General features: G+C 52.5%; 1 protein-coding gene across 1 annotated transcript in view; it reads left to right on the forward strand.

Annotated features, from left to right (window-relative positions):
• GPR107 (G protein-coupled receptor 107) overlaps positions 1–11101 on the forward strand; it is a 57016-nt gene extending 45915 nt beyond the window's left edge. The window contains exons 15-18 of the mRNA XM_040225388.1: positions 121–170; positions 1945–2028; positions 2951–3072; positions 6288–11101. Coding sequence (XP_040081322.1) covers positions 121–170; positions 1945–2028; positions 2951–3072; positions 6288–6384 — 353 coding nt within the window. The 3' untranslated portion in view covers positions 6385–11101. The remainder of the gene's footprint in view (positions 1–120; positions 171–1944; positions 2029–2950; positions 3073–6287) is intronic.
• Positions 11102–15446: the final 4345 nt, after the last annotated feature.

Consider the following 15446-nt stretch of genomic DNA (forward strand, 5'->3'; position numbering starts at 1 on the left):
CCAGCTGGCGCCCCCATCTGCATTAGCCTCGGCCCCTGGACCGCGAGTGTGCTTGCTGGTGATGCGCTTTAAAAATGAGAACAGCAGCAGCCTCTCATGGTGTTGTCTTCTTCTCCCCAGCTGCTATTAACTTGGCGAAGCTGAAACTTTTCAGACATTACTACGTCTTGGTGAGTAAAAAATTCCTAAGTCTGTGAATAAGGTCAATTCAAGGAATAGAGCTAATGAACTAGCTCCTGGGAGCTGTGGGGATTTCATTGAACAAAACCAAATGGTGGCTGTAGACATGGAAAATTAAGCATCTGAGTACTTACTACTAGGTTTTAGTTTTAAATCTGGCTTTACATACTCAGAAAAGTAACACACGCTTGATATTTTTTAAATGCGGGATAATAGGAACACAGTGAAAGCCATTTATGACCCTGAACCTTCTACTCCTTCCCTTTTCTTACTCCTCCCCCAGATATTAACGGTTAACAGTTCAGTCATTATTTCTCTAGATTCTTTTCTAGGCAAACGCCATGCATAGCTGTTCCTTTAACTTTTTAAAAAATTGGCTTACAAAATTGAGATCATGTCTAAAAACATGACTGAAATGAACACGAAAAGTCCATATAAGCGTACCACCAAAAGGAGAACTTGCTATAAAATATTAGGCTCATAGTTTCCTGGAATGTATAAGCTATGGGTCTCCTAGAATTTTGCTCCCCTACTCCCAGACAAAAGCTTCAGAGTCGTTTTCATCTGTGGTTTTGGCACTGACTGTCACTCTGCACAGTCCCTTCCCCGTAAGCCTGTCTGCCCTGGGCGCAGCCCCACAAGCTGTTTGCTCCCAGTGGGTCCGCATGTTGAGTCCTTGTCCTGCCCTTCCTTACTAGGGCACTTAGGATGACTGTTCCTTCCTCTGACTGTAGACCTTTAACATTCACTGGATCTCCTGAAGAGACTAAAAACCAGTGTTCTCCCTGTATGGTTTTATTTTGCTGTTATTGCTGGAAAACATTTCTCAAAGTCTGGGACTAAAATACTGTTACCTTTTAGGGCTGGAAATCAGCGGGTTATATATGAGAATTTTATTTTCTTGGGCTCCAGAGTCACTGTGGACAGTGACTACAACCATGAAATTAAAAGACGCTTCTTCCTTGAAAGGAAATTTTACACACCTAGATAGCTTATTAAAAAGCAGAGACATCACTTTGTTGACTAAGGTCCATGTAGTCAGAGCTGTGGTTTTTCCAGTAGTCATCTATGGATGTGAGAGTTGGACCATAAGGAAGACTGAGCACCGAAGAATTGATGCTTTTGAATTGTGGTGCTGGAGAAGACTCTTGAGAGAGTCACTTGGACTGCAAGGAGATCAAACCAATCAATCCTATAGGAAATCAACCCTGAATATTCACTGCAAGGAAGGATGCTGAAGCTCCAATGCTTTGGCCACCTGATGCGAAGAGCTGACTCATTGGAAAAGACCCTGATGCTGGGAAAGATTGAGGGAAGGAGAAGGAGCCACAGAGGATGAAATGGTTGGATGGCATCACCAACTCAATGAACATAGGTTTGAGCAAACTCCGGGAGATAGTAAAGGGAAGCTGAGCATGCTGCAGTCCACGGGGTCACAAAGAGCTGGACATGACTTAGCAACTCAACAACACTACCACCAAAAATGTATGAGAATTTGGTGAGAAGGAGGTTGCTCAGGAGTTAAGAGCAAAGTATCCTGTCCATGGGAGTGACTGTTATCAATCAATATCTTAGTCACCTAGAGAAAAAGAGGAAATCCTCTCAAGTAGTGGAGAGTTTCTCTCTCTGCTGATTTATTAATTAGCACTGTAAGTGTCAAATAATTTTCTTCAGGTAACTGCTTTCCCCTTAGCAGACTGTTGGAAGAAAGTAGTGCTGTGATCTCTGCATCGGCTTTATTCTTGCCTCTCTGCTCCTCATCAGATCGTGTGTTACATATACTTCACCAGGATCATTGCATTTCTCCTCAAGCTCGCTGTTCCGTTCCAGTGGAAGTGGCTCTACCAGGTACGCTGCTCAGGGGACAGCGCCAGGGAGCTGGTGTCTGAGCAGGAAGCCTTGCAGCGGCTTGAGATGGCTCCAGATTTATTTGGCAGTGGCCACTAAGACCGTCTGTCTCTTCTGGTGTCCAGTTAAGAGGTGTTTGTTCAGGAAAGCTGCTGGGTTACATGAGAAATCTGGAATTGATTTAGTTTTCAATTTTAAAAGTCCTTGAAGAGAAAAAAAAAAAAAAAAAACAGGCAGAGAAAGCCTTGCCCAGTATAATTCAAACCTCAATGAAATGGGGCCCTATCCTTCTGTTAGAGGGCTTAGAATAGCTTAGAATCCAGACCTCCCTTCTTCTTGTCCATTGTTATTATTATTTCAATAATAAAGTTATCTTTGTAGTATATTAGAGCTAGTTTAACTACTGTTTAGTCACCAAATGATTTTAGAGACTATTTTTTGGAAGCTCTCACTTGGTGCTTTGGACATTGTAGGGAAATGTATGTATATAATGAGCTCTTCAAAGATGCCAGTGAAGACTTAAAGCAAGGACTCTCAAATGTCCTCTCTGGGAAGAAGTGAAAGTCGCTCAGTCATGTCCAGCTCTTTGCGACCCCATGAACTATACAGTCAGTGGAATTCTCTGGGACAGAATACTGGAGTGGGTAGCCTTTCCCTTCTCCAAGGGATCTTCCCAGTCCAGGGATTGAATCTCCCACATGGCAGGTGGATCTTTACCAGCTGAGCTACAGGGAAGCCCTCTCTAGGCAGAAGGCTTCAGCAAGTCCCCTAAGGAACATCCCCAACAGTCAGCTTTGGCGTTTGAGTGACTGATCAGTGAGCGGTGGGTTATTGGGGGCAGGGGAGAGTTTGTTTGGTTCCACTGCTTTCTGAAGAACAGTATTCTAATCCCTTTACTTGGGGATGGTTTTAAAATTCGCAGCTCCTGGATGAAATGGCCACGCTGGTGTTCTTTGTTCTCACGGGGTATAAGTTCCGTCCAGCTTCAGACAACCCCTACCTGCAACTTTCTCAGGAAGAAGATGACTTGGAAATGGAATCTGTGTAAGAATCTCCTTTCTTCCCTCCCCTCCCGCGCCCCTACCTTGCTGAGAGCAGCATGGTGTGAGCAGGAGCAGCTGCCCTCTGCAGATCATTGCTTCAGAGATGGTCCCTCTGTGTTTAGGTGCAAGAGATGGACACTCAGGCCCCAGGCTCTTGTATTCAGGTTGAGGCCCAGTATCTGCCAAGCATCACTTCGTCTTCAGGGGAAGTAGAACTTGCCATCCTCTGAGGCATTCTTGGAGCCTGCTGCCAGCAACTTAGCAGCAAGAACTTGGGGATATCCTTGGCCTGTTCAGAACTGTTGGGGATGGATAGCCCCACTTCCCATTGGGCCTGCCGGTGGAAGCTCAGGTTTGACAGTGTAATCATCCAAGTCATCTTTAAGTCCGCTAATGATCCTCGCACGTCCTTCGTCGTCAGATAACTTGATGGCTTTTCACAGCTAGCACAGTGACTTGACCTATATCTGAGCTGTAAAAAGAGCTTTTCTGAGTCACAGGCTAAGTGACTGTAGGGTCCTGTTTTCCAGGAAGGGGCAGTCATTTTCTAGAGAAGTGAATAGTGATTGAGAATATTTGCTTGTAAACTGATGAACTGTGATGGGCCAGGTCAGCAGTTGTGTTTGATAACGCGCCTGCGGCTGAGTTCCTCCCTCCCTGTCCACCCTTTGAAGTGTGTGCCCTCTAGCACAGGCGGCCTTTTCTCTCTTCCCAGTTCAGAGGCTGAGCCTTGACCCACGGCAGACTCCGCTGGGCTGGCAGGCAGGTCAGGCAGCGTGGGATGCACTCAGCTCCTCTGCGGAAATAGTAACTGGAAGCAGAGCCTATTTCTGGGCCTCGAATGCCAGCTTCCTGTTGTGCAGAGGAAGAAACCCCTGTTACAGAAAGTGGAGGGGAGCGCAGGGGAACCGCCAGATATGCCTTTTCTAGCAGTAACAGAATCCGAGCCAGGACCGCTGGTTGAAAAGGCCCAAGTGAGAGCCTATCTGGAGCTGAGCGTGTGTGCTGCGTCACTCAGTCTTGTCTGACTCTTTGCAAACCCTGTGGACTGCAGTCTCCCAGGCTCGTCTGTCCAGGGGGTTCTCCAGATAAGAGTACTGCAGTGGGTTGCCATGCCTTCCTCCAGGGAATCTTTCTGACCCAGGGATCGCACCCGTGTCTCTCATATCTCTTGCACTGGCAGACGGGTTCTATAACACTAGTGCCACCTGGGAAGCCGGGAGCTAAGTATACATTTGTTTTTTGCTGTAACTTGTTCAGGACCACGTTTTACAGAACGTCTCTTCCTGCTGGGTTTCTTTTCAGAAACTCCCCTGCCCTCCTCCCTCCACCTGCATCTTGCTGTTGCTCCTCATCTTTCAATACAGGCTTCAGAGCTTCCCCCATCCGCCACCCCACCCCGGTAGAGGTGGTTCCTCATCCTGAGCCGTCGTCAGGCCTGCGTCCTGGCACTCCCATCCTGCATGTCTGGGGTGGCTCTGCATGTTCTTCTGAAAGATTGTCCGTTCTGCTGGGCACTGGGCCCCCTGAGAGCACCAGTTCCAGCTTTATCGCTCTCTATCCTCACCCCAGGCCTGTCATGATGGAGGAAACGTGGTTTTCTCAGTTGGGCCGCCATGTGGCGAGGAGTATTTCCTTAGGGAAAGCAAGGAAGCAAAGGCTGTCCCAAGCCTGCCATCTGAGCCATCCCTGGGTCGTGATGCCTGGTGCCCTGCCTCGGCATCCGCACGTGTTGAGCTCCGCCTTCTTAACATGGTGCGGCAGCCACAGAACCAACACTTGACACTCACCAGCAGCCTCTAGGAATCCCTCGGTTCCCGCAGGAACCACCTCCCGGTCGTGGCTTTACCAGAAGTACAGATAACCCAGGAGAAAAGCCCAGCCCTGGGGAGGACTGCATGACCCTGAGGCAGCAACATGACAACAGAGAAGAGGGAGAACCCTCTGTCCTCACTCCGTATGAGATCGTTTCTCCCGTGTATGACCCAGCTGGACAGACGCTGGCTGTGTCACGTGTGGAGCCACTGAGTTGCCATCTGTAGGTAATGGGACCTGGGAGTTGGGGTGCATAGGAAGGGTCCTTGGAGAGAGTGTGCTGGGCTGGCTGGCTGAATTGTACTTCACTGATTAGGAAATTCCTCTTGGTCCACGATGGGGGACAGAGGTGCCTCATGTTTCTTAGAGTACTTCGGAGATGCTGGGCCGGGGTGTTTGTTTTCAAGGCTCTTTCGTAGAACGTTTTTAGCTTCATAATACTGAACAGAATTGAACAGAGAATGCAGATATTCCCTCCGTGTGCCTCCCGCCCCACATGTGCGTAGCTTCCTCCATCGGCAGCATCCCCTCCACAGGGCCTGTTCCTTACAACTGATGAACCTGCGCTGACTCACCATCATAACCCCAGCCCATAGTTTACAGTAGGGACCACTCTTGGTGTTGCGCACTCTCCGGGTTTGGACAGATGTGTACCCGCCGGTATAGAGGCGCACAGCGTCGCTGCAGCGCCCAGAAGTCCCCCGGGCTCCGCCGACCAGGGCGAGCTCGTGTCCGCTTGGTGTCCGCTGCGGTGGAGCCGTGAACATGGAGAGCCTCAGGCTCTGTCTGGCTCCCACTCTGTGAGGCAGGAGGCTGTCCTCTCCTGGACCCCACCTCCTCAAGGGCTGTTGTGATTCACTCCGGGTCTCTGTAACGGTCAAAGAGTCTTTGGGCCCAGAAGGTTCCTCGAAACCCGTGGTTCTGTCCCAGGTCTCAGAAGTGAGCCACTGTGGCTGTTTAGTATAAAGTGTCTACAGCTGATTAGCTTTTTTTTTCCCCCCAGAATGTTAGTTATGACACAGATAATGATGTCATAATTGTGACTAGTTTTATATATATATATAAAAAACATAGAACTTTGTGACAGGAAGAGAGAGAGATTAACGTTGGTTGTGCTAACAGCTGACATGCCGTGACTCAGCACGGCGGAGCACCTGGCTGCCCGTCATGACAGTTCTGGGGAGTCGGGATCGTGTTTATCCTGCAGCACAAGGGGGCGGGTCACGTGACCAGGCGCACTCACATAGCTCAGCTCGCGTCGATCAGGCCAGGATTTGAACCCGGGTCTGTCCTACTTCAGAGCCAACACCCCGTAGCCCTGGTTGCGCTGGGCTGCGGTGAGGGCAGCCTTTTACTCAAAGACTGAGGTTTCCCTCGTTGGTGTTTTTTTCCCTCACTCAGAGTGACGACGTCAGGGGTGATGGAGAATATGAAGAAAGTCAAGAAGGTGACCAACGGCTCGGTGGAGCCGCAGGGCGACTGGGAAGGCAGCGCGTGACGGAGCGGCTCGGAGGGGCGAGGGCAGAGACTTCTAATTTATTCGCAGTCCGGTTGGTCAGCGGGAGCGTCGGCCCCTCGCGACGGCGACACCGCAGAGCTCGCGGCTGGAGCCAAGCGCCACGGAGACCCAACTTCTCACTCTTTTCTGGACGCCGGGTGCGCGCTGGTGACAGGCAGCTCGCATTCTCCTTCAGGTGGGAGTGGCGGGGAGGGAGTGTTTAAGAGGAGGCAGGGAAAGGAAGCCTTTGTTTTAATTTCTATTTCCGCTTTTTAATTGGGGAGCTCTTCCGGGAGACGCAGTTGTGACCCAGTGTGTAGCAGGGAGTGCTGGCAGATGGGGGACCCCGCCGGCCCGGGAAGGGTCTTCAGGAGGCGAGCTGCTGTCGAGAGGGGGCTCAGGGACTCAGAGAGAAGGCCGGGGTGGGGGCGGGGGCAAGAGTCACTGCATCTTCAGGGAGAAAACAGATGAGGTTATTTTACAAAGAAAATCGAGACTCAGGGTAGCATGAGGAGCCTGCCCCGGGGTTCCTGGCCCTGAGTGTCGCCCCAGACCTTCGTCCCGAATTCTGAAAGTGACCGGGGTCAGCGGTTGTCCGAGGGCCGCAGGGTCACCGTCCGTCAGGGCGTGGCAAACGGTTTCCTGCCTGATGGACGGACAGAACTGTCTTCTTAAGCTCGAAAAGCCGCCTCTGCTGGGATTTCCCTGGCTTCCCCAGCAGCTCAGGGCAGCGCCGTCTCTGGTGGCCCTGTCCGCTCCTCTCACAGCTGCCCCTGCCCTGTGTGATCAGAAGTGGGGGAATGGCAAGGACTGTCCTTTAGGAGCAGCTTGGGGCAGGAGGGGTCCTGTTAAAGCAAACCCTTCAGTCCAAGCAAGCTTTCCCTGTGAGCCGGGCAGGACTCGCGAACGGAGCATCGGCGCGGACCTCGTCCCTGTGTTCCAGGAGCAGGCGTGTGAAGGAAAAGGGTGTGATGAGTGGTTCTACTCTCGGGGTCTGGGGGTGGGGAGCCCCTTTCAGGAATCTCAGTGAGGTTCTCTTCCAAACTTGCAGAGTGTGGAGCTGAGCACGGGTGGGGACGGCACTGCCGCTCTGTTGGGAGCTGCAGTCTTTGGATAATGGGACGAGCCCAGAAGGTCCGCCGTGACCCAGGGCGTAGCAGGGCTTGCCGGTCACCTCCTGCTAAGGCTCTGGCTGCCGGGGCCCGAGACGGGGACTGAGACACCGTGTCGGGCACATGGGGTGCTGGCCATGCAGGTGGCTCCCAGCGCCCACGTGTGTGTCGGAAGCCTCAGCCTGCCCTCGCCTCCTGAGTGCCAGACGGTGACAGCGGCTGGGGATGCTTCTTGGACCGCTGGCCTGGAGGGGCCGATAAGAAGCCACAAGATTTAGGGGTGCCGCGGGAACCTGAAGAGTCTCTACTGAGAAAACAGTGGTTTTCCCTTCCCTGTGCCCCTGTCTGTTCCCAGCTGACCATGAGGACGCACGGGTCCCTTGTGCGCTCTTTGATATCCCCCCGTGCTCTCCCGGCACGACCTCCACAGGGCTCGGTCCTGGCCCATCGTGGAGAGGAGCGAGCCCCTGGCCTGACCCTGCCCTTCACCTTTCCACAGATATTTTCGGGGAGGTTCGTGTGTTCTCCTGTCTTCAGGAGCCAGGAAATATGCCCTGAGTATTATCTAAGGGACTTTTCTTTTTGAGTTAACTCGGAGCCATGTGACAGGAGAAGGAAGCGGCCTGGAGAATGGGGGCATTTTTCCAGACTCCTGTCTTCCTGTGTGTAGACGCCATCCCCACACCTCAGGAACGTGTCCTGCCGCGGCCCAAACCCCCTCCGGTGCTCCCCTCCGAAGGACGCGTTTGCTGTTTGTCCTGCGAGCCGCTGTCCTTGACGAGGCCATAGACTTCTTGGCAGGAACCAGAGGTTTGAGGGACACCCCCACCTCTCCCCAGCCCCCACCCCGGCCACCCTGAGGGTTTCCACAGAGGTGTCTTCAGTTTCTGGCCTGGAGACAGGGACGGCAGGGCGTGCAGATGAGGGCGCACGTGTGGGCAGGCCCTGGCCCCCTGCAGCCACAGGAGGGCGGGAGCCCCCAGGCTGGACCATCTTCAAACCCCCGTGTCCCCTACTCTGGGTGCCTCTAGGCTCACGGAGGGGCTGAGTTGGCTGCAGTGGCACAGTCCTGACCCTTCAGGAGGAGGACGGTACAGGTGAGAGAAGGTAGTGGATCCGAAGTGAAAGTCAGGCCGCAGCTTTCCTAACAAGTGGGTCGTCTGCCCGCCTCCTGTGTTGTAACTGGCAAGAAGGTTTGAAGTCAGGCCTATGAGGAAGGAAAATCAAAGCCCCAGTCCAAGACCAGGCGGTGGTAGTGCGCACGTTTTCAAAATTATTTAAGCTCCTCATCCTGTTCCATAAACATGTGGTTGTCCCTCTGTCGCTTGAATGGCTGTGAGCAGCACTCAGCCCTCACCCTGGAGTGAGGATGAGGGTTTGGGGTCCAAAGCCAGGTCTTCTCCCCAGCTGACAGCCGCTCGCTGTGGCCTGACGGTCAGAGCCTGCGCGGCTCGTGCTGGGCGCTGTTGGAGTGGTTAAACCCTCCCTCTTAGTGTTGGAGGATTGGGCAGAGAGGATTGTGCGTGTCAGGAGTGATCAGTGGTATTTATAGCTTCGCTTTCTGCCCCTGCTCCCTGAATCTGCCTGTGAGAGACACCCTTGCCTCCTCTGAGAAACCGGCCGTGGACCGGAAGTGCCACTGGCTGCAAGATTTTAGGAGGTAAGGGATCTGTTTTCCATTAATAAAGTGTGTGTATTTTGCTAGAAAATCATTTTTTGGACAGTAAGAACAATCACTGATCTCTCCCTTTTTTATTTTTTGAAATCATTGATCTCTTAATCCTGGCTCTTAACAGTGGCCAGAGACTCCATTAGCCCATTTATCCATCCCTCGGTGCTGTAACATTTTAGCAGCGGTGCGTCTGCTGAACACACCTGGGGGCCCGTTCTCTTGTAAGGAGAAGCTTGCTCTAGTGTAAAAGATGGTTTCTCAGATCATAGCCTGAGCCCAGTTTTCTTTCCAGAAACCACTCTAAAGTAAAATTTACAGGGTTTTTTTTTCCCCCTTGCACATATCCAACCAGCGAAGGCATCACCCAGTCTCTTCATGATGCAACTCCGTGGGGCTGTCCGGGCAAGGGGTCTGCTCCCTCGCTGTGACCTCCCCACGACCCACACCCCTCTCCCTCTCCCCTCCTTTTGGCCCAGGCCCGTCAGGTCCACGTGGGCTCAGCCTGGGAACACGGGCTGAAGCCCTTGGTGCATTGCATCATTTTCTGCCAGCAGCTGTGAGAAGGATGTATTTTCTAAGCTCAGGAGAATTTTATCCCGAGCGCGTATGATTGCTTTCGACCGTGTGTGATGTTCTGCCCCCACATGGAGACACATGTCTTGTTTTGGTCCTCCCCGACCAAGGAGCGGCGTCACAGATGCTGGTTTCCACTGTGAGCGGCTCTGGCCGTCTCCCAGGGCCTGAGACAGGCTTCCCCACACACCCTGCAGAGCACTGGGGCCATTGGTGCTTCCTGCTGCCCAGCAGCTGAACTTCAGAGGAGCCGGGTCCTCGCCCACCCCTCCTCCTCCCCCACACTCCACATCTCACCCTTGCTTCCCTGACCCACCCCAACCTTGAGCAGATTCAGAATCGGCTGAGTCCAGGGTGCTGTGGCCTGCGGCTTTTTCTTCTTCTTCTTAAGAATTCAGTAAATTAATGGTTTTCCCACTGAAGAAGTTAAATTAGATTTTGTCTTGATACCTTTTGGTATATCAGAAACAAACCACACCAGACTTTCTAGAAGATCTGCTCCTTTACTCCGCTTTTCTCCCGCTGTTTTCAGGCAGGAGGTCTTAAGAGCTTCACCTGAGTTGATGCTAGTCCTTGTCACCTCCACCTGGAATGCAGTTATTGATTGGCAAGCTGGTCACTCTCCAGCTTCCCCCGGGGCCTTTCCTCTCGCCTGGCGATGCACCCGCCCACTGCACGGTGTGTGCCTGACAGATAGTGTTTCTGGGACATGGACACGCACCTCCCCTGCGGGGCTGTGTGAAGAACGAAGCCAGGGGAGGGACAGGGAGGTGCCCGGAGCCAAGATTCGCTTGTTGTCACACCAGGGACCTTTGGGCTTCCGGCTGTTTGGGAAGGGGGTCCCTGATGAAGTCAGTAAAGGTCAAGGTCAGACAGAGAACTTAGCTCACTCCCAAGACAGCAAGCTTGTCTCGAGGCAGGGTCTGAGGTTTGGTGGTGGGCAGGCATATCAGTCAGGGAGCCAGCTGTCAGCCTTCTTAGTATTTAAGACACTCATTACGAAAGGATCCAAAAATCCTGTCTGCACAAGGGGGTTTCTTGACGCCTTAAGCAGCTTCTGCAGATCGTAAAATTGGATTTACCTGGTCATGTGACCTCAAAAGAACTCAGACACATCCAATCCAGAAAATAAGTTTCATTTGGGGGAGAAAATGTCTGTAAATATTCTTTGCTTTCCAGGTTAGTTTGGGATGCAGAGGGAGTTGTCAGTATTTTTTTTTCTTTTTTAAACGCTGATGATCATTGAAGAGTATTTATGTAAACATATAACGGGTGGGGGTTCCGATCAGGGTGATGTAGAGGGTGGATTCTCTTGCTGTGACGCAAACATGTAAAATAAAGATTCTATGGCGGAAATGTATGTTTGTGATCCGAGCAAGTCGCCAACTCCCTGACTGCTGTCTCTCCACTTCCCTCTTATCATTTTTTTCTTTGTGATTTTTTTGTTCATTAAATTAGTGAATGCCTCCCACTCACTCCTGCTGACAATAGTGACACCTACTAGAGAAGTTACCGTGTCTTAGCAGATCTGTGCAGCTGCTACCTTCGAAACACAGACATGGCTGCAACTCCAGAGGCTGTGTCTTAGAACAGACAGAAGAGCAGCCGTAATTGACAAGGGTCCTGCCTCTATGGAGATCAGGGTGCCTTCTGAGCCAGGTCCTGCGCACTGCTGCCCCTGGAGGGGCTCTGATGGCAGAGACCTGGGGCAAAGCCCACACCTCCACAGGCGTAGGTCTGCCCCCTTTCGAGGCTGGTTATCCCATGTCAGAATCCAAACAATCCGGACTGCCCTGGTGGTCCAGTGGTTAAGAATCCGCCTGCGAGTGGCAGGGGACACAGGTTCCATCCCTAGTCTGGGGAGATTCCACGTGCCTCGGGTGACTAAGCCCAGGGGCCACAGGTACTGAGCCTGCACTCTGGAGCCCTCGAGCTGCAATTACTGAAGCCTGCACACCTAGAGCTGGTGCTTGGCAGCAAGAGAAGCCACTGCATTGAGAAGCCCTGTACAGCAGTGAAGAGTAGCCTCTGCTTGCCACAGTTAGAGAAAGCTCGCATACAGCAGTAATGACCCAGTACAGCCCCAAATAAAAAAAAATTTTTTTTAAAGAAAAATCAGAGGAAGTCATCTAATCCCAAACCGCTTATTTTACTAGAAATGTTTTAAATGGAGGTTTACCTTTCAGACATACAGTTGGATGAGTTTTAACGTGTGTATAAACAGCTCCAGCCTCTCCTTTAACTGAGATGGAACATTTCCACAACCCCCTAAAGTCCGCTCTGCCCCTTCTCGGTCCACACCACCCCCTCTCCACAACTGCCACAGACGCTGCTCTGATGTCTACGCTGTTGTTTGGTCTATTCTGGAAGGTCACGTGTGTGGGATCCCACTTGGGTGTATGACTTCCTCCATGCAGGAGATGTCTATGACTTGTCCATTCAGATCCCTGGCTGTAAAGCTGCAAAAATGGGGGCCTGGACATGGTTGTGTCCACCCTCCACCTCACCCACCTGCTGAGTGTTGGAGCTGAGAGGAGAACCTGGGTCTCCTGACTCCAGCCTTGGGGTAATGAAGGTAGAGTCACGGGCCTCAGGCACTGCTGCTGTGCTGACAGAAACGTTCGAATGACCCTCTGTTCACTGTCTCACAGAAACTCAGAATGAAGGCCTCGGGTCCTTGTCCTCTGGCCCAGATTTTCCAGTTACCGGCCATGCCTCACCCGCAGCCCCTTCCTGACTCTACTCAGGCCTTGGGTTATTAGGGGTATCTGTGGAATGAAGCCTGAGGAGAGGGGACAGGGCTTTCTGAGAGTGGACAGCTCAGGAGTCAGGTGAGGCTGTCAAGAGCGCGAGGTGCTGAGGCAGGAAGGGGACAGCTGAGGGAAGGTGCGGGAAGGACCTGGGGACCATCTCACCCAGTGTGTCTCAGACCTGAGCAAGCGTGAGTCCCCCGGAGGGCCCAGGGCTTGCGATTCATTAGGTCTCCAGGCCCGAGAGGCTGCATTGCTAACAAGCTCCCAGGCACTGCTGCCTCAGCTGTGCCAGGTCACACCTCGAGAGCCCAGCTCCCTGGTTGAGACCTGCCCCAGGAGTTCACGGGGTGTGTTGAGTGCCCACCCATGCAGACTCCTGGACCCACAGCAGTGAGCTGGCATCCTCTCTGGGCCCACCTGGCAGGGTTGCAGCGGTAATCGGGTGAGGAGGGTACAGGCAGGGGCTGGGGTGCCAGCTGAACTACTCCCCTCCATTGGAACAAGCAGGCTTCCTCCTCCTCAGTTAGAATCACAGGCATCTGAGTCGACTACACATGAGCTTCACAGGCTGCAGAAGACGCTACCTGGACCCTCTATCTCGGGGTGCCACTCAGGGCCAGGAAGGCCCGTGCCGGTGGGTCTGAGCTGCCTTCTGGTTTCCCTAACGAGCTGGTCAAACGGCTGACCCAGATCTGCTGGCCAAGAGCAGCCCACCGCCCCCAGGAGCCCATGGAGTCCTCCTGGTGCCCACGTGGGCTGCTTCCCTGTGGCAGCCGCCTCCTCCGGACACCCTGCCCTTCCCCGGAATCCGTCAGGTCAGCAGGTGGAGAGCTGCACAGTCCCTCAGGCTGTGCAACAACGTGGCTGCTAAGCGGGGTGAGAAAGCGCTGACTTCCCACAGACCTGCAGACCCGAGCCGTCCCTGGCTCAAGCTGCGTGCCCAGCGGGCATTGCTGAACATACATCCAGCCCTCATGCTGGTCCGGCCCTGCACATGGGGAGCAGCTGCCTGTGCGGTTTGGGGGCTGGATTTTATGGTGTCGTGCCCCTCGCAGGAACCGCACCCTACACCAGTCCTTCCCAGTTGCCAGGGATGCTGACCTTCATAAAAACAGAGGAAACTGCTCCTGAGAACGTGCATAACTGAGCTTGAATCTCTGCATCAGCCATTCTCAATTGTGCGTGTAGCAGGCGTCTCATTCAGGTCCTGGGCTCTAGTCTTCCAGGCTCAATAAGGGCTGAAAGCACGTAATACACTAGTATTCGCAGAACTAGAATATAAATAGTTTGGCTCCCACTGCCTGATGAGAGAGCAGTGGCAGGAGATGGGGTGCATGGGGCAGAGTTGAGCACGTCACCGTTGCCCTTACTTCCTCCCCTCTTCCCTCCCACCCTTTCCAGTTTGACCCCTTCCCACCAGCAATACAGCTTGTTCAAGTTTTTCCCAAAAAACTTGGGGAAAAAAACTAAAAACTAAGTCTCCCCAGGCTAAGCAGCAGCCCTCACCCCCCACTTCCAGGGCAAGCTTCTTAGGTCTTCTTTCCCTCCTAGGCACAATACAGGAGGCGCGGGTTCGATCCCTGGGTCAGGAAGATGCCCTGGAGAAGGAAATGGCTACCCATCCCGGTATTCTTGCCTGGAAAATGCCATGGACAGGGGAGCCTGGTGGGCTACAGTCCGTGGGGTTGCAAATGAATCGGATGAGACTGAGCGTGTGCACACACGCACGCACGCACACACGCCCACCTCAGTGCAGTCTGGGTTCCATTGGCCGAAGTCTCCTGCAGTCTTTGAGACTGGGTTACTACCTGCTGTGACTTCAGCAGCTTCCGGCACCGTGGGACCCTCCCCCGGGAGGCTTCACCCCCAGCTTTCTTCTCCAGCTGCCTGGCCACAGCTGGCTTCTTGTGTCCATCCATTTGGTGCTGGCTTCTCAGCCACTGCCCAGCTGTCTTTTCCCGCTCTCTGACACCTGGGATTTTATTTCCAGCCTAGAGCTACCTGAGCTACTAATGGCTTATTCAGCTGCCTCTGGAACTGGTGGCCTTTTGTTTGTTTGTTTGTTTCTCACTGTGCCTTGTGGCTTATGGAAATTTTTTGTTCCCCAACCGGGATTGAACCCAGGTACTTGGCATAAAGAGTGCTAAGTCCTAGCCATTAGACTGCCAGGAATTAATTCCCTTCCTTTCGCTTGTTTTAAAGGCACTTCAAAGCCACACTTTCAAAATGAAATTACCATGACGCCACCTACCCCTAATCCTGGTAAATGTGATCCAGGCCAAAAACTTAGGGCCTTACCCTTTTTTGTTGTTGTTCATTGAAAAAACATTTTATCAGCATATAGTTGATTTACAATATTGTATTCATTTCAGATGTATAGCAAAGTGAATCAGTTATACATACATACATATCCACTCTTTTTTAGATTCTTTTCCCATAGAGGCCATTATAGAGTACTGAGTAGTATTCCCTGTTACCTACAATGGCACCCCACTCCAGTGCTCTTGCCTGGAAAATCCCATGGACGGAGGAGTCTGGTAGGCTGCAGTCCATGGGGTCGCTAAGAGTCAGACACGACTGAGCGACTTCACTTCACTTATGGAACTTATCCTTGACAATTCCTTTCCTCCCAGCCCATCCCAGTCCTGTGGCTCAAGCCCACCCATTTCTCTTTCCCCACTTTGCCAGGCCAGCCCCACACACCTGTCACCTGGATTACAACATCAGCTGCTGCCTTGCGGCTGGTGGCCTGGCCTCCAGTCTTGCCCCACCTGCAGGCTTTGCCACAATGACTGCCTGTGGCAAGCATGGAGATGCAAAAGCAAGCAAGGACGATGCAAGGTCAATATACAAAGATCAACTCTTTCTATACACTTGGAATGAACAGTCCATACAATGAAAGTAAAACATTTCCATTTACAATAGCATCAAAAAGAATAAAACAGACAAATT

Source organism: Oryx dammah, unplaced genomic scaffold, assembly GCF_014754425.2.
Source record: "Oryx dammah isolate SB20612 unplaced genomic scaffold, SCBI_Odam_1.1 HiC_scaffold_25, whole genome shotgun sequence".
NCBI classification, from domain to species: domain Eukaryota; kingdom Metazoa; phylum Chordata; class Mammalia; order Artiodactyla; family Bovidae; genus Oryx; species Oryx dammah.